Source organism: Neomonachus schauinslandi, chromosome 3 (genome assembly GCF_002201575.2).
Source record: "Neomonachus schauinslandi chromosome 3, ASM220157v2, whole genome shotgun sequence".
NCBI lineage: Eukaryota > Metazoa > Chordata > Mammalia > Carnivora > Phocidae > Neomonachus > Neomonachus schauinslandi.
The window spans coordinates 72,020,342-72,043,061 of record NC_058405.1 but is presented as its reverse complement, the minus strand read 5'-3'; the positions used below and the strand labels follow the sequence as shown (position 1 = coordinate 72,043,061).

General features: G+C 39.0%; 1 protein-coding gene across 3 annotated transcripts in view; it reads left to right on the top strand.

Annotated features, from left to right (window-relative positions):
• The window catches only part of MTUS2 (microtubule associated scaffold protein 2), a 374,457-nt gene that overhangs the window by 3,945 nt on the left and 347,792 nt on the right, over positions 1-22,720 (top strand). For all 3 annotated transcript variants that reach the window (XM_044913210.1, XM_044913209.1, XM_021678263.2), the window contains exon 2: positions 4,186-4,426. In XM_044913210.1, coding sequence (XP_044769145.1) covers positions 4,186-4,426 — 241 coding nt within the window. The remainder of the gene's footprint in view (positions 1-4,185; positions 4,427-22,720) is intronic.

The window sequence follows — 22,720 nt, the reverse complement described above, 5'->3', positions numbered from 1 at the left end:
GGGCTGCATTCTGTCCTGTTTTGGGTGGGCTTCTCACACAGAGGTCTGCAGCGAGAGGATGTTCTATCCAAAGGACATAAAGAGTCTGGCCCTAGGCCATGGCATCTCACTAACAGTGGACAGATTGCCACTCTGGTCTTATACATCAGTCTCTGAGCTTGGTTAATGTGAGTCTTTCTCAAATTTCTAAAACCTTATCCACCTGGGCCTCCAAGGCTCAGGATCAGGCTCTGACCTTAAGCTCCTTGCTAAGGCAGGGATGCTCCTTGTGAGGCCTCTCAAAGGTAGCCCTCTGACCCTCCCCAGGCTGTGGATACCAAAGCTGTTTAAATAACCAAAGACTCTTTTTCTTCTTCTTCTTGGGTCACTGCAGAAGTAAGCAACTTGTGCATGATTGGGTCCCCAAATCTGGCATGGCGGAGTATCTCTTTGACAAGCACGCTCTGGAAGACAGTGATAAGAGCTCACCCTTGGGCTGGTTTCTCTGTGGCCACTGGGATGGCTGCCCTGGTCACAACACATGTTGGGGTTACCTTTACCTTGTCTATAAGTCGTACCAGTGCATCCACTTCAGTTCATTCATTTGTACCATTTCTTCAAATAGACTAATTTGGTTCCCCACCCACCCCAAAAAAGATCCCCCAGACTTTTCTCTGCAAGAACACATTCATGAGAGAAATTTTATGTGGAGAGGTCGGCAAACATGCTGTTACTGTCTTTCTCTGTGACCCTTACTGATTTTGGTTTTGTGTATGTCTTTTCTGCATTGCTTTGGCTCCCTCCATAAAATATAACTTCTAAATTATATGCACATTTCCCCCCAAAATAGTTCCTATTCTTAATCCTCTAGAAGCCACCCTGAGTTTCAAGGAAATGGGATAGCATGAGTGTTTGTGTGGTGTTAGTAGTTCTGAGGGGTTTGGAGAGGCCCCATTGGTGGGGGACAGCAGCGCCACTGTGCACCAGCCCCTCTGGGGACTGTTTTCTGCCATAATCAGGTGTCCAAGGCCCTGTCTTCCAGCTACAAGACGGGGCAGAGAAGCCCTAGGTGTTGTACTGGGCCAATTTCTGCCATAATCCTCTTTTAATCAATAGGCTGGCCCTTGGCCTTTGCTCCTAGAGCTGCAACTTGACGAAATCCAGTGGGTCCCCTTCCTGCATTCTGGCTTGGTGCAGGGAGGTCCCAAGGCCACCTCCCCTGCCAGTGAGCCCTGCCTTGCCACAGGATGGCTTCAGCCAATCTCCAGGGAAAGAACACATTTCTCACCAGTTGCAACAGAAGTATTTTTCAATTGTAGAAGTCCTATATCTTTTTAATAAATGGGAAAGTCTTAACAGTACAAACCCAAACCAGCTTCAGACTCTTTCATCATTATTGACAGATTCCTGCTGGGTTAGTATTAGTAGAAATGAAGAAGTCAGAGGAAGGGCTCTTCTGAGAGAGGGCATCCTTTCTCCGTTGACAGGAACAGTATAGACATTTAGAGCTTCCGGAAGCGGCTTTGAAGATCATGGCAGGATGATCAAATATGCTTCCTGGTTTAGACTGTTTTCTGCTTGCACCTATCCTGAGGTCTCTGGGACACTTCTTCCTACTGATGCCTTGGGGAATCCCTTTGCATTTTTAGTATAAGGAGGTGGGAAGAGGGGAGCAGGGGTGAGAGGACACGGGTGAGGTCGTGTACTTGCAACATACAGATGTCTGATCAGGGCTGGTCTCCCTTCCTACTCCCATAATACAGGGACATATGTATGTATTATGTAAGTATCTATCCAGACTTGAAGGAATTGGCCTGTGCAATTGTGGAGGCTGGCAAGTCCAAAGTATGCAGGGTGGGCCAGCTGGCTGGAGACGTAGGGAAGAGATGATGCTGCAGTTCAAGTCCAAAGGCCACCTGCTGGCGGATTTCCCTCTTCTTTAAGGGAGGTCAGTCTTTTTCCATTAAAGCATTCAACTGATTAGGTGAGGCCTACCCACATGATGAGGCATAATCTGCTTTATTCAGGGCTTACTGATTTAAATGTTGATCTCATCTTGAAAACATAAACATCTAGAATAGTCTTTGACCAAATATCTGGGTACCATGACCTAGCCAGGTTGTTAAGATTAACTATCACAGGTCCTCTCCCAGTGGCTATCTGGATCAGTGACTTCTCAATGAAGCCTCCACATTTACTGTGTGTCTGCCCAGTTCAGCCCATTCCACTGAAAGCAGGACAGGGCAAATAGGAAGAGTGGCAATCTAGTAAGAACTTAACCTGTTTGTATACCTTGATTGACTTTTAGGAGTTTGAGATCACAAGGATCTTTTAGTTTGCTTTCAAAATTATTTCTCTAAAAGTACTCCATTAGAGAAGGAGGGGAAAGAGTCATTTGGGGTTCAGTGCTATGTGTTCGTAGCTGTCAGTGACACCTGCTGTATTGTCAGTAAAGATGAAAGAAACGAGTGTGGAATTTTTTTGTAGGTGCCCTTGCCTTATCAAAAACACCAATTAGGCATACTTTTCACTGTCTTAAAGAATTTGTTACATCTTACCAGAGACAAACCACCCAACAAAGTGACAGGCATTGCAGCGACCGAAATCATTAAGGACACTTCCAAGTGACAGCATGTTGGGTTTTGGACTCTCCAGTTTTAAAGGACTGAGTAATTACTGAGATCAGCATATTGCAATCCTGAAAACCTGACAGATGTGGGATAGAAGTCTTTTCTTCATGAGCACACTTGGCTAGAAGCAGTGAGCAGGGGCACCGGAATTTTAGAAACTGCAATGAAAAAATAGAGGAACATAAATATAATAGAAAACCCAAAGGTTGATAGTAAGAGGGTAAGCAGGGAATGGTAAAAATTTTATTAGAGAGCAGGAATAGAATGTCTTTCACAGGAATATAACTTGCTGTGGCCTGAATTCAGCCTGTCTACTAGAGCAATCATGCATACGTTACAATGTGATTATGATAAAACTTTAAAGGCCTAATCTTTTGTTTGTTTAATAATGTCAGTATAAGGAGAAAACGTCAAAGATTAAAAGAGTATCACATTGAGAGTTTTTCTCTTCAACAGCTTGGATCAAAGCTTTATAGCCCCTATTAAAGAATATTGTTAAATGCTTGTGATTCCTGAATAGATAAATGTTTGACACATAAAATTGTGAGTTAGCGCAGAGTTCACAGATGTATCTTTTCGTTCATAGCCTCTGGCACTACTTTTTTTTTTAACTTAAAGGAAATAGAGATAATTTAGTTGTCTTATTTTTTTCATTTTTAATATGAAGAAACACTGATAATATGAACAGGCTTTGTGAGTATAGAATTACCTATATAAAACGCATATAGGTTGTGTTCTAGCCCAAACTTTAACTATAGGGGAAAGTCACAGGATTATTATGTTATTAAATTTAGGTAAGAATGGAAACATGATTCCTTTACTGAATAAATATTTATTGACTTTATGTACCAGACACCATTGTAGGTACTATGGATTTAGCAGTCAACAAGATTCTGCCCTAGAACTTTCACTGTAGTGAAACTTATCAAACATTCCTGGACACCCCATCTTACTAGGGGAGACAGATGAGGAGATTCACAGTCTCTCATTTTTAATTATGTAAACAGATTGTAGAGGCCTGAAAATGTATTTTTCCATCAACTGCTTTGTTCTTCCAAACAGCCTTTTCTCCCACATTAACAATGCTTTTTTATTGCCTAAGTAGCCTGGTAAAGACTTAACAGAAATTGGTAAGGTTCACCTCCTTAGCTTAAGAGTAGGTTACCATAAACATTGTGCCTTTTCTCATTAGGAAGAATGAAACTTTCATAATTCTATGAACATTGGCTAAACTCTTTTCCTGCTTCATTGAAATTATGTATTTATAGATTGGCTACTCACACAGATTCCAGTGATTTTGTAGCAATCAAATTTAAAAATCTTGTACAGTGAGTTGTTTTCCCAGTGAAATGTGGATTCTTAGCGCATTAGAACTGGAAGAGACCTGAGAGGTCATCCAGTTGTATTGTTAACTTAGGGATGAAGACCCTGGAGCCCAGAGAAGGTAAGTGGTCAGTGATGGAGTAACTCAGTGGGGCCAGAGCGGCCATTGCTGGAGCCTTGGTCTCCTGACCACATTCCATGCTCATCCTGTGATGGGAGCTTCTCTGATTAAGCTTCTGGTCATTTATCACAGGTTACAGAACGCCCGGGAAAAGAAGAATTTTGTTCTCCTTCCTATACTCATTATGAAGTTCCTCCAACTTTCTATCGATCGGCCATGCTCCTTAAGCCCCAGTTGGGATTGGGTGCAATGTCCCGTTTACCATCTGCAAAGAGCAGGATCCTGATTGCGAGTCAGAGGTCCTCGGCGAGTGCCATCCACCCGCCAGGACCCATCACGGCAGCTACCAGTCTCTACAGCTCTGATTCTGCGGGTAAGTGACCCAGCTGTTACTGTTTTTTCCTGCTGCACTTGTAAATAGTAATTCTCTAAAACGGCGGTAACTGTCTACTACATGAATGCCTTACCCTCTGAGAGGAGCCTTTTTCTTCTCTTCCATCTGACTGTCAATACAGATACTTGTCAAGACTCCTCCGTCTGCACCAGTCATCCTCCACGTTCCTTTTAAAAGGGTGGCCTTTGCAACCACCTCCTCAATTCGTGCGATTTCTCCTTTCTCTGATACAGCCTGTAGACCAGGGGCCAGTGGAGTTTTTCTGTAAGGGGTCAGATAGTAAATATTTTAGGCTTTCTGGGCCATAATGGTCCATGTGGTAACTACTTCGCATGAAAGCAGCTGCAGACAGTACATCAGTGAATGAGTGTGGCTGTATTTCAGTACAGCTTAGTTCACAGAAACAGAGAGGGGGCTGGGTTTGGCCTGGGGGTTGTAGTTTGCCAGAGAGATCTTTCTACAGCCTGGCACTGACCATATCACTCTTCATCTGCTCACAAATCTGGACCACTCCATAATTGCTTATGAAAAGGCTCTGCTGCCTCTCCCAGCCCTGTCGTCCTGCTCCGCCGTGGCTGGCCAGTGTCCCCTCCTGAGGTTCTCTGCACTGGCTTGTTTGCTGTCTCCAGTCTTCTACTCCTGTGGTTTCCTCTGGGTTTTATGTATGATTTTATTATGGACATAATACATCCCCAGTGTAAAACATTTTGAACATAGAAAAATATGGAAAAGGAAGTAATAATACTTAACATATTTTTAACACCCAGCCAGAGTTATTATTATGGAGTTTTATCTTCCACTGTGATTTTTTTTCTGTGCATGTTTCAATAGTTAAAATAATTTTGAATGTGAGTTTTGTGTTTTTCTATTAATACATTGTAGACATTTCCTAGGTCATCCGTGTTTCAGAAATATTTTAATGGCAGCATAATATTCTGTTTTGTTCACTTATTCATTTATTCAACACATTTTGGGTGGTTATTATGGGCCAGAAGTTGTAAATTAAGGACTGCAGCAGTGAACAAACCATAGAGCTCCTGTCTTTATGCGTCTTACGGTCTAATGGATGAAATAGACCAAAAAAGCAAAAAAATAAATACATAATTGTAAATATGAAAGCAAGGAGCACAGTGTTTTAAGAAATTACAGCCAGAAGAATTATATGGATGGGATGGAGACACTTCCGGGGCAGCCTCTTGAGGAAGTGGGAAGAATGGGAGAAGGTGGAGAATTGTGTCAGAGTTGATTCATTGCCCAATCACTGGCAGTTGAGTTCTGCTTACTCTACACTATTTTCAGTAGTGTTGTGATTTGAGTCTTTGTGTATACTTATTTGTCTTCTTTCTTATGTTTTCTTAGGCTCGATCATTTGAAGTGTAATGATTGGATAAAAGCATATCCAAACATTTTTTTAAGGCCAAGGAATTTTCTAGAAAACAGTAACAATTATTTTCATACTAGTGTTTCTTGGAAGTGTTTCTTCTTGCCATACCCTTGCCAATGTTGAATATTATCACTCCTCCATCTCCTCCTATTATTATTATTATTATTGCATTTCTTTTATTATAAGTGGAAAGGAACTTTTTAAAACCTATTTTCCATTAAATTACTTCATGAATTGTCATTTACTGAAATAATTATTGATGAACAATAACTTTTTAAAAAGATTTTATTCATTTATTTGACAGAGAGAGAGAGAGAGAGCAGGAACACAAATGGGGGGAGTGGGAGAGGGAGAAGCAGGCTTCCCACCAAGCAGGGAGCCCAATGTGGGGCTCAATCCCAGGACCCCAGGATCATGACCTGAGCTGAAGGCAGATGCTTAATGACTGAGCCACCCATGTGCCCCGATGAACAATAATTTTTAAATGGTTTTTCTTAGTTTTTTTTTTGACAAGCACTTCTATAAAAATCAAATTATTTTTGATGGCTCTCATGATATATGTATATTGTGATGGACCTACATGTTATTATTAAAGCTGCTGCAAGGTAATTAGGTGATTCAGTCCCTCATTCAAGAATTATTACTGAGGGACTGTTACATATCAGCACTGTTCTAGGTGTGGGGGATAAAGCAGTGACAACAGACAAAAATCCTTGCCCCCATGGAGCTTGAATTTTAGTATGGGGGTAGCCTTTTTTGTTTTTTAATGAGCAAATAAATTACATCGTGTGTTGGGAGAAATAACTAGTATTGACGGAAATGAAACATAGAGGAGGAATATAGGACATCTGGGAAAGAAGGAAGGAGATTATGATTTTTAATAGGGTGGTTGGGAGGTCACCTTTAAACCAATCCCCCAGAGGAGGTGAGGGAGGGAACCACATGGATATCAGGGGTGGAGCATCCAGGCAGAGGGAGGAGCCAGGAACAGCCCCTGAGGTGGCAGGAAGGCCAGGAGGCTGGAGCAGAGTGAGCAGGGGAGGTGGGAAGCTAGGAGGTTGGCGGGGTGTGGGCGTGTGTGTGTGTGTGTGTGTGTGTGTGTCGGGGAGGGGGGAATTGCATAAGCCTTAAGAACCATTCTAAGGATTTGAATTTTCCTCTGAATGAGAAAACCATTGGAGGGTTTGGAGCCAGGGCAGCGTGATCTGGCTTTTGTGGACTCAGGATCCCTCTGAGTCTACAAGGACAGAGGATGAAGCAGGGGGAGCAGCCAAGAGGTGAGGCAGTGTCCGGGTGGTGATGGGACACAGTGAGAAGGTAGAACACATCGGGGCTCCTGACTGATTGCGCATGGGCTCTGAGAGAAAATGTGCAGTGGAAGGTAGACTCCTTGAGAATGGAGTTGCCACTCAGAGAGTAGGGGAGAAGCTGGTTTAGAAGGGGAGGATAGGAGCTAACTGAGGCCGTGTTGCAGTTGAAATGCCCTTAGCCATCCTATGGGATGAAGCGCTGCATCTAGGAGACCAGCGTTGAGAGGACAGGGCTGGAGATCTGATAGTGTTAGTTGTCAGCAGATGGCTGGTCTTTAAAGCTATGATGTTCCCCTCCACTGGGCCACCATTCTCTCCAGCATGATTTCACCTTCACCAGTAACTTATAAATTTGATGTGGATTTGAATTACGAGCTTTGAAATAGCATGAGGTAACAAATGTTAATAGTTTTACTTTGGAAAAACTATAAAATAGTTTTAATTTGGAAAAGCTGAAAATTACTAAAAATGAACTTAGTTGAGATTTATTTAACAGTAGTCAAGTTTTGGGTAATGAAAAGTCTTTAAGTGTATCCCACGTGCATAAAAATACCACTACCCAGAAGAGGCAGGCAGTTCGAGCTCTTTCTGAGGATGACTTGCTTGTGTTCACACATTTGTGATGAGGGTGACACTTCTTTAGAGATTAGCTCAGCCCCCAGAAGTACACATATAAGGGACTCCTCCACCCCTGCTCCTCCAAGACTCCCAACTATTTTTCTTGGGCTCCTGGGTATCTTAATTTAGAGAGATATGTGTTCACATGGGTAATCATTAGGGACCTAACAAAGCCTTGTGACAATGGTTGTCACTCCTACAGGACACTGAGAATGTGAAATCCTTTCTTAGTGCTGTTGTAAGGACCACTTGGCATAGGCTTTGAGACCGACAACGAGACGTTCTTATTGCAGAGACTGGGGAGCTTTGGTGGGATGGCTGTGCTCCCACTAGCCCTTCCCTGGACCCAGGCCCGTGGCCCTTTGCTTGGCCTGCTTGACTTATTCCAGGCAGCAGGCCCTTTCCCTTCTGAGGCAACTTTGCTAGAGTCCCCCAGGCTACCAGGACCTGCTCTGGCAATACGCCAGACTCATTTATCTCTTTTCTTTCTGCAGAAATCCTTCTGGTTTTCTTCATGTTTTCCTAGAAGATACTACCTTTCCCCTCAAACACTATCATTTTTTAAATTTCATGAACGTCCATTAAATGCAGAGCCAAAGTCGTTATCTGCCAAAAAAACTACTGATAGCATCTCTTAACTTGAGAGGTAGGAGGGCTTAACTTTCAGACTCTCCCAGGAAATGAAGGGAAATAGCTGCATACCATCCTTCTGGAGTAAAAAGGAAAAGGAAAAGCCAGACAGCTAGGATTCCATGTTAAAGCAGTCTGAAAGCTCACCTCCTGTCATGCACTCCTGTTGGCCAGCTCTTGGAAGGAGTCTCTCATTTTGTTCCTTCCCTGAAAGAAATCTTCCAGCCAGGGAGAGACTAGGATTCACAGGGCTGTGGAGGAAAAGAAAACCTCATTCCTTTGCTCAGGAATCCCTGATTGCACATTTACTGTGAGTTAGCCCAAATCACAAAAGTAAATGTGGACAGATTGGGCTACATTAAAATTGACTTCTCTTTATTTTGAAGCACTACAATTAAATCAGGAAGAAAAACATCAAGATTCCAATAGATTGACCATGAAAGGGCATAAACAATGAGCTTAGGGGCGCCTGGGTAGCTCAGTCCTTTAAGCGGCCAACTCTTGGTTTCGGTTCATATCATGATCTCAGGTCCTGAGACGGAGCCTTGTGTCAGGTTCCGTGCTCAGTGGGGAATCTGCTTCAGGATTTTGTCTCCCTGTGCCCCTCCCCCTGCTTGTGCATGCGCATGCTCTCTCTCTCCCTACAATAAAGAAATCTTAAAAAAAAAAAAAAACACACAATATAACTGATAAATAAATACAAATCTAAAGATCCCAAATACATTAATTCTGAAAATTAAAAACCTATGAAAACAAAAGGTTTTCATTCGATGGCACTACCTGACCATAACCCTTCTGAATATTTGTATGTCCATTCATACTGCTTCGTGTGAATATCTATGCTTCTCGCTGCAGAAGTGTTAATGGGGTTAAGGGGTGCTGCTGGAGAGTTATACAACACATGTTGTGCCTACCTTGAGTTAGGTACAATTGTTATTTTTGTATTAGAAGTGAAGGGAGTGAAACTTAAGTGAAATAACTTACGCCATGCAGCTTATAAAATATAGAGTGGAGATTTGACTTAAGACTGTCTCCATGTTCATGTTTTTAACCCCCATGCTAGACCACATCATTGAACTGCCTGTGTTAAATCCTACTACATTGCAGTATCTTTACTTTATAAAACAAGGATAAGACCAATGTGTGTGGATTTTCTGGCAAACCATGGTCCTTGGACTAGACAACTATTTTTGTAAATAAATTTTAATGGAACACAGCCACACCCATTTGCTCTCCTTTTGCTTATGGCTGCTTTCGGAGTTGGGTCATTGTAACAGAGACAAGGTATTGCCCAGAAGCCTAAAATGTTTACTGTCTGGCCCTTTAAGAAAAAAGTTTGTCGACACTTGCCTTATTATAACGCCAGTTACCATTTACAGTGATACCATTTAGACTGAAGAAGTATATGAAAAAGTTTGTAAGGTTTTGAAACTCTTTGCACAATGAAAGTCTAGGTCTGGGAGGCATGGTGAATTTAAATTTTATTAATGCATTTTATCAAAATCTATTTTCCAAGGACATCCAGTGTATTTTTTTGTTTGCTTGTTTTCTTCTCCCTGGAGGATTTAGCTGGCCCTGCATGAGGCAACAGGGACTATGGTGGAGTACTGATGCTGGGGAAGCCCTGAGAAGGCAGTGGGGGTTTCAGGGACTGTAAACGTTAGAGTCTGAAGTTCATGCACCTCTGGAGAGCCCCAGGATCAAAGCTGTGTAGATGTCAGCCTTACAAATCCTTTGGCTTATATGCTTGGCAAAGAATCTAATGAAAGAACCATTAGAGGAATCTCTAGGGCTATTCTCCTATCTCTTTCCTTTTTCTTTCTTTCTTTTTTTCTCCTATCTCTTTTCAACACCTCTAGATTTCTTGAGATGACCTTAATTAAGATGGTGGAGTTAAGTTTGACCATTTTCTTTTCTCACAAGTCTCCCCCCCTCAAACACCAGGAGGATAATGTAGATACTGTCTTTAACAAATCTAGAAACATCTGTGAATCTAAACCATAATAATTGAGGAAGGGCTGTCAAGTATGGAAAGCCCCTAAAGAAAATGCCTTTAGCTGTGGGTGGGGGACAGGTCAGTGGAGCCCACAGAGCAGGGTCTCACCCTGGGGAATCTGTCTTGGAGTAATGGGGTGGGGTACATATGCAGGAGTCAGGAGTGTCCATGGCCCCAGTTTTCACCACAGAACAGCAAGAAGGCAGGGCTAAATGAGAAAATAGACATCTTTACAATCAGTCTGCAAGGTTGGGTGTCATGAGACTCTTAAATACAAGCAGCTCTACAGCTGCCAACCTTCTTTGTCTGGAGAGAAACAGGTTAAAAAAAGAGCCTGTGTTCACATGCACAACCTCAGAGAACTAGACAGGAAGAACTCACCTTATGAGAAGATGAGTGCACATTAAAATCCCCACTTGCCCTCATCCCCTCTCGTCTCCTTACGACCACACGCTTACTGGGCCCTGGCTGTAGAACCTGGATCCCTAGGGAACACAGAAAATATTTTCTTTCTCAGTTTATCTCCCTTCCTCTTATTATATTATTATCATTATTCTTCTATTGCCATAATTAGGTGCCACATTCCACCTGTTCTGGCTCAAGACAAGCACAGAGCCTGGATCTCTCCCTTAAGTAAGCCCTCGGACCCAGATGGACCAGTCTTGGTACAGTCATTTAAAGAAGCTCATTTCCATTACCAAGAGAATAATAAGGCATTCTAGTCTATGTCTGCTTCTTATAAAGCAAGTGATTCAATTCCTAACCACTTGAACAATCTCACTTCCTTTTTCTCTCCTTGTCTCTTCTATTCTACAGCTCTTCTGGAGCTCCCTTCTTTCCCCCCAACTCTTAAATATCTCCCAGGAATGCTCCTGATCTCCCCAGTGCCCACCCTAGTCATTGCCATCAGAATATTTTCAACTCCCCGTGCTGTATATGCAGCCTCAACACTGCTGGACCCAGAGTAACTGCCAGGCCCTCTCTTCTGGTTCCACCCATGTCCTGGGGAAGGATGGGAAAGCTCTGGACTTGCCAACATTATTTCTTGAGAATCTTTGAATTTATGACATTTGTTTCTTTCTGGACTCTCGCTCATCCTCTTGTGAGGTGATGTCTTCCTGTCTAGCTGCTTGCACAAAAAATGTGTTCCAAGCAGAAGAAACAACATATATGAAGGCCCTGAGATAGGAATGAGCTTGGCATGGTCAGAGAACAGAAATAAAGTCAGCATGGCTGGAGTAAGTGGGAGGTGACCAGCAGGTAAGAAGTTGGGAGATAGATGATGATCAGATCACACAGGGTCTTAGAGGCCCTGACAAGGAATTTGGGTTTGAACCCAAGTGTGATGAGCAGAAGAGGTGAAACTAGAGTGGGAGACTAGTCAAGAGCTGATACACTTGTACAGATGTGAGATCCTGGTAGCTGGCGTCAGAGAAGGAAAAAGGGATGGAATTGTTGGCATACATGTTGGGAGATAGAGCCAGTAGGATTGGACATTGAGTGTGGGTGATGGGCAAAAAGTGGAGCCAATGAGGACTTCTAGAATTTTGGCTGGAGCAACTGGGTAGATGGTGATGCCATCTATTAAGAGAGATTGACTAGGGGTGCCTGGGTGGCTCAGTCATTAAGCGTCTGCCTTTGGCTCAGGTCATGATCCCAGGGTCCTGGGATCGAGCCCTGCATCGAGCCCCACATTGGGGTCCCTGCTCCACGGGAAGCCTGCTTCTCCCTCTCCTACTCCCCCTGCTTGTGTTCCCTCTCTCGCTGTCTCTCTCTGTCAAATAAATAAATAAAATCTTAAAAAAAGAGAGAGAGAGAGAGATTGACTAGCCAGGGAGGCAGTACAAAGAGTTCTGTTTTGGTGAAGCAGTCATGGAGGCAATTAGATATGTGAGTCAGAGTCTCCAGGAGAAGTCAGCACTGAAGGTTAAAATTTGGGGTTCAGCAGATGCTACTGAAGTCAAGGGAGTCAAGCCCATATTTGAAAGTAACCAGGAGAGTGGATCTTAAAAGTTCTTATCATGAGAAAAATAATTGTAACTATGTATAGTGACAAATGTTAACTGGACTTAACTGTGGTGACCTTTTTGCAACACATATAAATACTGAATCAATGTTATGTCATTTACACCTCAAAAAAAAAAAAAAAAAAAAAAAAAAAAAAGTCAAGGGAGTATAGCTAAAGAACAAAAGACATCCCAGAATGGGTCCCTATATTCCAGCATTTATAGAGTTCTAGGAAAGGAGAGTGGGAAGCAGCAGCCAGGGTAGAAAGTGGAAATCCAGGAGCATGTTTTGTCCTGAAAGCCAAGAGAAGACGGTACATCAAAGAAGCAAGGAATGGTCAATAATTTTGATTGCCACTGAGGAACTGGGCAGTAAGAGGACAGAGAAGGGATGAGTGAATTTGACAATGTGGAAGTCATTGATTATCTTTACAAGGGCACTATACATGGAATAATGGGGACAAAAAGCTGATGAGCCAGAGACAAAAGGAAGTTGACCCTCAAGTGTAGCCAGTTCATGCTTATGGAATGTAAGAAGCAAATAGCAGAAATGCTAGATGACACTTGCAGTTATTTCATGATTTGAGAGAATGCGAGTGATTTTTGATTTGTTCAGAGCTTCTGAAATATATTTGTGATAATTTGGAATGACTGTGCACTAATGTGCAGAATTTCCCATAAAACTGCCTCTCTATTGCGTACGACCCAAAGAGAGACAACACTGTCAGCTGACCTCAAATGTGTTATGGATCACAAAAAAAAATCTATTAACTTTGCAGGTAATTGATACTTTTATTGCTGTCAATACACAAAATAGTATCTGGAGTTATTTTTAAGGTCTGTTTCCTCAGCTTTAAGAAAATCAAAAATAGCTGCTCTGGAAAAGGAAGGCCTAGATAAGAAAGTTAAATGAAAATGGTCCAGACAAATGAGTAAAGCATCTGAATGCCATACTGCCACATTTCAGAAGGTAAATAAAAGTTAAGAAAGTGGGATGCCTGGGTGGCTCAGTCGGTAAAGCGTCTGCCTTCGGCTCAGGTCATGATCCCAGGATCCTGGGATCGAGCCCCGCATCAGACTCCCTGCTCAGCGGCGAGCCTGCTTCTCCCTCTCCCTTCCGCTCCCCCTGCTTGTGCGTGCTCTCAATCTCTCTCTCTCTCTCTCTCTCTGACAAGGTTGTGGGGAGAAGAGTTACTGTGTCATGACTTAGTGAAAGGAATGGCTTATTTTTAAGGCTGAGCTTGTATACATAATTATTTTGATAACCTAAGTATAGTGATGACAAAGATGATAATTACAATTCCAGAGTGATTATTATATAAAACAATATTTAATGTGCAAACAAACTTATGAAGTAGGTTTGGTTGGTTTTTTTGTTTGTTTTTCATTTTCTTCACTTTTAGTTTTCTTTTTTTGTTGTACAGATAAGGCTCAGGTGATTAAGTAACATTCACAAGGTCAAAATCTAGTAATTCAGAGTAATAGTACCCAAATTGAGATATTTGTAGTGAACAATACACATTATTAATCCACAGGATGACAGAGCCTTACCATTCAGCTGCACCTGGAGAGCCCATTTCACTCTTTCCCCTGGGCAAATGCCAGGATCCAGTTTTGGGAGGTTTGCATGTCCAAGTTAATACAGCTTTATATACCTGTTATATACTTTTGTGACCACAGTGATGACACAAGAGTCTTTCCATTCACCCTGAAATTTCTCTTCTGCCCCTTACCAGATAATCCCCCCTCCTACCGCTGCACCCCACACAAATACTGGCCTGTTTTCTGTCATTGTAAATTGTGTTTTTAGACTTTCATATAAGTGGAATCACACAGTATGTGCTCTTTTTGTATCTGTCACTCAGATTTTTGAGGTCCACCCGTGATGTTGCCTTTATCCATAGTTCATTCCTTTTATTGCTGAGTATTGAATGGATGGATGTGCCACAATTTGATTATCCATTCACTTATTGATGGACTTTGTCGGTTATTATTTATAACAAATGAAAATACCATGAAAGTTCATATATGGATCTTTCTGTGGACATATAGTTTCATTTCTCTTGAGCAAATACCTAGAAGTGGCATTGCTTGTTTTTATAGTATGTCCAATTTTAAATGAAAATGTCAAACTGTTTTTCCAAAGTGGTTTTCCTATCTTACATTGCCATGAGGAGTCTATAAGAGTTCCAGTTGTTTCATATCCTCACCAGTATCTGGTATTGTTAGTCTTTTTAATATTTGCCATTCTAATGGGCATGCAGTTATAAAAAACTGTTTGGTTTTAATTTGCATTTCACTAATAACTAATGATGTTGGCCATCTTTTAATGTTTTTGTTTGCATTCGTATATGTTTTTTGGTGAAGTATTTGTTCAAATCCTTTGACTATTTAAAAAATATAATTGTTTTTCTTATTCAGTGATAAAAGGTCTTTATATATTCTGAATACAAATATCCTTTTACATGTATCTTTCAAAAATATTTTCTTCTGCTGTTTGTCTTGACTTAATTTTCTTCACACTGTCTTTCAAAACAGAAGCTTTTAATTTTGATAAATTCCAGTTTATGAATAGATTTTTCTTTTATGATTTGTGATTTTTGTTTCTTATCTAGGAAACTTTGCCTAACCCAAGGTCTTAAAAGATTTTTTTTCTGTATTTTATAGAAATTCCATAGTTTTAGTTCTTATTTTTAGGCCTGTGATCCATTTTGAGTTAATTTTATATGTGGTGTGAAGTATGGATTAAGGTTAATTTTTTTGTCATATAGATGTTCAATTTTTCCAGGACCATTTCTTAAAAGTATCATCCTTTTTTTCCATTGAAAAATAAACTGACTATATAAATTTAAGTCTATTTCTAGACCCGACATTCTGTTCCATTGATCTATATGCTTCTCCTTATGCCAATAACACACTCTTCTGGATACTGTGGATTTGTAGTAAGTCTTGAAATCAGGTTGTATAAATCTCACAACTTGTTATTCCTTTTCATAATTGTTTGCCTATTCTAGATAATCTGTTTCCATTCATATTTTAGTGTCAGCTTGTCAGTTTCTAAAAAAAAATATACTTGCTGTGGTTTTGATTGAAGCTGTGTTAGATCTAGGGATTAATTTGGAAAGAATTGAGATTTTTAACATTAAGATTTCCAATCTTTGAACATAGTATATCTTTTAATTATTTGGATCTTCTTTAATTTCTCTCAGCATGACTTTTTAGTTTATTGTGGACATTTTGGACATTTAAAAAATCCCTGTGTATTCATAGCAGCATTATTCACAATATCCAAGAAGTGAAAGCAACCCAGTGTCCCTGTATCCATGTACGAATGGATAAACAAAATGGGGTATATGCATACAATAGAATATTATTCAGCCTTAAAAAGGAAGGAATTTTGGGGGTGCCTGGGTGGCTCAGTCATTAAGCGTCTACCTTCAGCTCAGGTCATGATCCCAGAGTCCTGAGATCGAGCCCCGCATCAGGCTCCCTGCTCCACGGGAAGCCTGCTTCTCCCTCTCCCACTTACCCTGTTTGTGTTCCCTCTCTCACTGTGTCTCTCTGTCAAATAAATAAATAAAATCTTAAAAAAACAAAAGGAAGGAATTTTTGACACATGCTACAACATGAATGAGCCTTGAAGACATTATATTAAGTGAAATAAGGCAATCATAAAAAGAAAATTACTAATGATTCCACTTATATGAGGTACCTAGAGTTGTCAAATTCATAGAGACAGAAAGTAGAATGGTAGTTCCCAGGGGCTGGGGAGAAGGAGGAAATGGGGTGTTGTTGTTTATTGGGTAGAGAGTTTCAGTTTTGCAAGTTTAAAAAGTTCTGGAGATTGGTTCCATAACAGTGTGAATATACTTTAACACTACAAACTGTACACTTAAAAATGGTTAGGATGATAAATTTTATGTCATGTGAATCTTACTACAAGTAAAAATCCTCAGTATATTTTATGTTCTTTTATATTATTGCCAAGGTTTTTTTTGTTTTTATAATTTCAGTTTCTAGCTATATCCTATGGATTTGGAGTATTTATATTTGTTATCACACAGTTAAAAAGATTTTCTAATTTTTCTTGTGACTTTTTTTTGACTCTTGTGACTTTTTAGTTTGTGTTGCTAATTCGCCCCAAATTTGGGGATTTTTCAGATACCCTTTTATTGATTATTGGTTTCGTTCCATTATGGTCAGGGGACATCCTTTATTTGATTGAGTCCTTATAAACTCACTGACTTTAATTTGATGACCAAAAATAGGCTTATGTTTGGTGTATGGTTCTATAAATGTTAAGAAGGTCTAGTTGATTGATAGTGTTATTTAAGACCTTTATATTTTTACCATATTTTATTCTATCAATTACTTAGGAGTGGTGAAATTAATAAAGGTAATCATGCATTCTAAAAATTCTCCTTTTAGTTATATGAATTTTTGCTTCATATTTTAAAGCTCTATTATTATTTGTATAAACTCTTTCGGGATTTTCATGACTTTTAATTAAACTTACCCCTTTTCATTATGAAATATACGTCTTTATCCCTGATAATATTCCTTGTTCTGAAGTCTATTTTGTCTGATAATAATATGGCACTCTAGCTTTCTTTTGATTAGTATTTACTTGGTAAATCTTTTCCCATTATTTTATTTTATTATTATTATTTTTTAAAGATTTTATTTATTTATTTGACAGAGAGAGAGATAGTGAGAGCAGGAACACAAGCAGAGGGAGTGTGAGAGGGAGAAGCGGCTTCCCACTGAGAAGGGAGCCCGATGTGGGGCTCGCTCCCAGGATCCTGGGATCATGACCTGAGCCGAAGACAGATGCTTAACGACTGAGCCACCCAGGCGCCCCTATTTTATTATTTTTTTTAAGATTTTATTTATTTATTTGACAGAGACACAGCGAGAGAGGGAACACAAGCAGGGGGAATGGGAGAGGGAGAAGCAGACTTCCTGCAGAGCAGGGAGCCCGACGTGGGGTTCGATCCCAGAACCCTGGGACCATGACCTGAACTGAAGGCAAACACTTAACTACTGAGCCACCCAGGTGCTCCTCTTTTCCCATTATTTTATTTTTAATATATTTATATTTTATATTTAAAGTGGGCTTTTAAAAATCCAACGTACTAATCTTTGCCCTTTAATTGGAGTATTTGGATCACTTACATTTAATGAAATTATCAATATGGTTGGGTTAAATATACCATCTTATTATTTGTTTTTTATTTGACCCATATCTTCATCATTCATTTTTTCTTCTTTTACTACCTCCATTTGGATTGACTATTCTTTAGGCTCTATTTTGTCTCCATTGTTGGCTTATTAGTCATAGTTCTGTCTTTTAATTTCTTTTAGTGACTGCCCTAGGCTTTTGGTTGACATACTGTTTGATGGGTAAAATCAGGCTTGATAACTGTTTACCTGTTAACTTGTTACCTGTTATTGGACTTTATTTTCTGGTAAATAAAGATTTGTTGGAACATAGCCATGCTTTTTCCTTTGTATACTATCCATGGCTGCTTATATACAACAATACAAATTTTAGTGGTTGCAGCATAGATGTTTGACTCAAAAAGCCTAAAATATTTACTGTCTTGCCATTTACAGAAAAAGTTTATCAATCCATACTCTAAGAGTTTGATATACATCTTTAACTTACCATAATATTATGCCATTTCATGTGTAGTGTAAGAATCTCAATACAGTATACTTCCATTTCCCCCTTCTGTTCTTTGTGTTACTATTTTTATACATTTTATTTCTACATATATTATAATCCCCAACATATGTTGTTATTAATTTTGCTTTAAACAGTTATTATCTTTTTAAAAGATTTCAAATGTAAGAAATATTGGTTATTTTTAACTACGTATTTTGCTATTCTGTTGCTCTTCATTTCTTTGATTCATATTTCTATCTGGTATCATTTTTGATCTATCTTAAGAGATTCCTTTAACATTTTTTTGTGCAGGCTTCTAGTGATCAGTTCTTCCATTACTTAATAAGTCTATAGAAGTCTTCCATCTTATTTTTTAAAACATTTTCACTAGGTATTGAAATCTATTTGAAAATTTTTTCTCAACACTATGAAGATTTTATTCCATTGTCTATTGGTTTGCATAGTTTCAGACGAGAGGTCTTCTCTATTTCTTTGTCTCTAGTTCTGTCTATCACTGGTTTCCAGCAGTTTGCTTATCATATGCAGTGGGTTAGCTTCCTTTGTTTTTTCTGTTTGGTATTTATCAATTTTCTTTGATACATGCATTTCTAGTTATCAAATGTTGAAAATATAAAATATTATAAATTATATAATAATATTATATATAACATGTACAAAATAAAGTATACATAATGTAACCAATATAAACATATCTTATACTGTTACAATATATTATATACTATATTATATTTTGTATTTAAATGTAGCTATATATGTTTCTATATATATCTACTTAGAAATATATAGATACATATATATGTTGGCTTGATAAGTCACTGGGGCTCTGTTAATTTATTGTCATTCTTTTTTCTCTCTGTGCTTCATTTTTGATAGTTTTTATGGCTGTTTTCAAGTTTACTGCTCTTTTCTTCTGCAGTGTCTAATCTGCCTCTGATTTCTTCCAATCTGTTTTTTCCATTTCAGATATTTTTTATTTCTTCTCTAGACATCCCATTCAGGTCTTTTAAATATAATTCACTTCTCTCCCTGTCATGCTTAGGTTTATATGTACCACTTTGATCATATGCAGCCTGTTTTTAATAACTTTGCATGTCCTTTTCTAATATCCCATCATCTTTGTCATTTTTTAGTCTCTATTAGGTTTTTCTGTTTATGGGTAACATTTCCTTCTTATTTCTAGTAATTTTGATTTGATTCTGGACATTTAGATCTTACCTTGTTTGATGCTGCATTTTGTTCTGTTTTCTTTAAGAGTATTAAACTTTTTCTGGCAGGCAGTTTGGTTACTCACTGATTAGTTTGATCCAGTAAGGCTTGTTTTAGGTTCTTTTGGGTGGCTATAAAGTCATCTTTATTCTGAGCTAATTTCTGGAGTCTCTGATGAGTACTCATTGTTCAACAAGGTCTCTCCATTCTGCCTGTAAGGAAGTAGAACAATTTCCAGCCTGTGTAAATTCTGGGAATTCTCTTTCTTATAGATCCCTAGTAATTGTTTCCTCACATTTGTTCTTTGCTTCATACATGCACAGATTGGTATTTATCAAAACCTCAAGGGGAGGTTCTAATGCAGATTTTTGGAACATTTTGTTTGCTTATCTCCCTCTGCACATTCTCACTGTGTTTGAGTTTCCAAACTTTGATCTCTGTGTCTTCAATCACTGTGGTGGACAGACTCTCTGAGTTTCTCCTTCCTGTGCTATGGTGTGGAAAGTGCTCCTAGGCAGCGAGGTCAGCAATGATAGGGCTCCCCTCATTTGTTTTCCTTTTCTAAGGGATCACAGTCCTGTGCCAGCTGTTGTATAATTTCTGAAAACATTAGTTGCATATATTTTGTTTTATTTTTTAGTTGTTCATGGCAATTTCCATATCAATTAAAATTTCACGGGTGTAATTTTTTTTACATATTCATCAAAGATTCTTAACATCACATAGTGTTTGTTGTATCTAATAAAAGCTTTCTTTTCTTTTTGTGTTTACTCTTTCAGTTCCAGATCATTTATGTAATGGTTCTTTGGGACTTTTTTTCCTGTTATTATTTTAAGAATGCTTTAAAAATGTGTCTGTATGTGGTTGTATTTTGTCTTTACCTGATATCACGTATTCAGCAGGTCAGGATTCTCTGTTGTTCTTATTTTGGTTATTCTCATATTTTTATTTCACATGGTCACTCACCATCACACTAGCAAATGAGACTGGAGACAGAAACAGCCCTAATGCTGCACCCTGTAATTTAGCATTTGTACTTTTCCAACCTCAAGTGATCTCCCTTATTCTGAATCCTAAGACCTGATTTGATACAGGAATTGCATCCATTACATTTATTCAGTTCTCAGATAGGAAAACTCTTGGGCCTTTAATGGGCAAGTAAGCTGTGACTTAGACTTTGGGAAGAATTCTGGATATTTCCACTCCTGTGTTGGCTCTGTGGGTACCATAAGGTGCATCAAGGCTTTAAAGTGGCCCAAGAACTGGACCTGCAATAAGTATATACTACCCCCTAGTACAGATTCTTCCAGAGTTTCAATGTCATAAGTTAATGCTATTTCCTAAGACTCTTAAGTCTTACAGATCTTGACGTGACTCTGTCTGTGGAAGGATAAATGAACCTAAACACTTCCTTACTTCTTACATCATTTCTGTGTTTTTATATGCAGTGCTTTCTGACTTCACAGTCTTGCATAAGACTATGAAGTTTTACTGTCATCAGGCCTGGGTACGAAACTGAAGATACTGTTTTAGTGCTTGAAGTACAGCAGGACTATTACCTCCCTTCAGGTGGACATAAAATCCGTGTTAGTAAAACCAAAGATCATGTATAAAAACAATTTGTTATTAGCTCTCTCACTTCTAAGGACTAAAAGGGCAGTACTTTTCTGCACTGCCTTTTTGGTAGACCTATATATTTTATGTTCCTTCCTCAGAAAAACATCTCTTATGACCTAAAACATTATGTAAAATATGTTAACTTATACAGTCTACAGCATGTCAGGATGTAATTTGTGCTCATGGAAATAAATATACCCAGTGTTGCTGAGAGCATGACATTTTTTTGTGTTACTCCATTCTCTAAATAACCAGAGGAGTTCAATCAGATAAGAGAACTTGGGAGGAGTTTTCTCAACTTACATACTGTTTTGTTATGAATTCTGCTTATTAAAATAAATTTTATTTTAGAATTTAACATACTGTGTAAGCTTTCCTGTTTAATTTTTTTTAAAGGCAGGATGAATCATACCAAATTTTAAAATGCAGATAATGAAGCTAATGTAACATATCTTAAAGAGCAAGTAAACTTGATCAGAGCAATTAAAAACACAAGCACAGTTAATACTTGTTGAAAAGTCTGTATGGTCATGTAATGTCAGATATTTAGCAAAAATTTAGGCTTATGCTCAGTATTTTGAAGATAAGAATTCTAAGGTGATGGCATTATTTTTCCTTTATGATTTTTGCCTTTTTGGTGCCAAAACATATAATAATTCTTAATCTTCTTATTTGTGTTAGAAGACTAGTTTTAATTTTTAATGAATTTAGTGTCTGTGAAGAATTATTAGTGTGGAGTCCTTTGGATACCCCAGAGAGCAACAGAACCTTCTGTGCCTCTTCTCATTCTAGCAGAGTTAGTAATAAGAAGAATGAGGCCTGGTGAAGCATGAATTCATTCAGCAAACATGTTCCAGTATTATTAACACTCTAGCACTAATAGAAGTAGAATGTTGATAGTCACTATTTTAAGCTTTGTAGGCCATACAGTCTCTGTTAGAACTCCTGAATTCTGCCTTTGTAATGCAAAAGCAACCACAGACAATATGTGAATGAGTGAGCATAGCTGTGTTCCAATAAAACTCTTTGCAAAAACAAATGACTAGCCTATGGTAGTAGTAGTAGTAGGCTAGTTTGCTGACCGATAGCTGTTTTAGAGAACTGCCAATCTTTGAGATGATCAGATTCATTCCTTTATTCACTATATTATTCACTCAACTATTCAACTATTCAAATATTTTTCTGAGGACCTATTATGGACTGTGGACTGCTGGTCTGTGTGTATCAGGATCAGATTAAATGTATAGTCCATGACTTTGGGGGGATACAGATGAATTTGTAATTATAATAGGAGGTGAGGAATGCTTGATGGATATGTACAGAATACACATGAGGAGGGGTACCCAACTCTGCTCATGCAGATTGGGGCTCTGGAAAGATTTTCTAAATGAGGTGAGTTGAGCTGAATTTTGAAGGAAAATAGGAGTTTGCCAGGCTAAGGGGTAAAGGTAGTATGTATACCCATTCTAGATCATCAGTTGAGTGACTCAGATCCTTTATAGGGACCAATTACTCAGTAAGGAGCACTAGGGGATATCTTGTAGAATGAGGAGTGGTGATGGATAATTAGTTATTTGACATATGCAGAGTTTGAGGTTCCTAGGGGATATTTAGGCCAAAAATTACAAAAGGCATAAATTGGGACTGGAGAGAAATCTGAACTTAATATAAATGTTGGGGGTCATTACCTTTAGATATGAGCTAAAGCTATGACAATGGATGATTAGATTCAGGGAAAGAGAGAGGGAGACTAGAATGAAGAAAAGGTCAAGAGGGGACTTTCTGCCCACATTTGAAGGGTAACTGAAGAAAGAAAC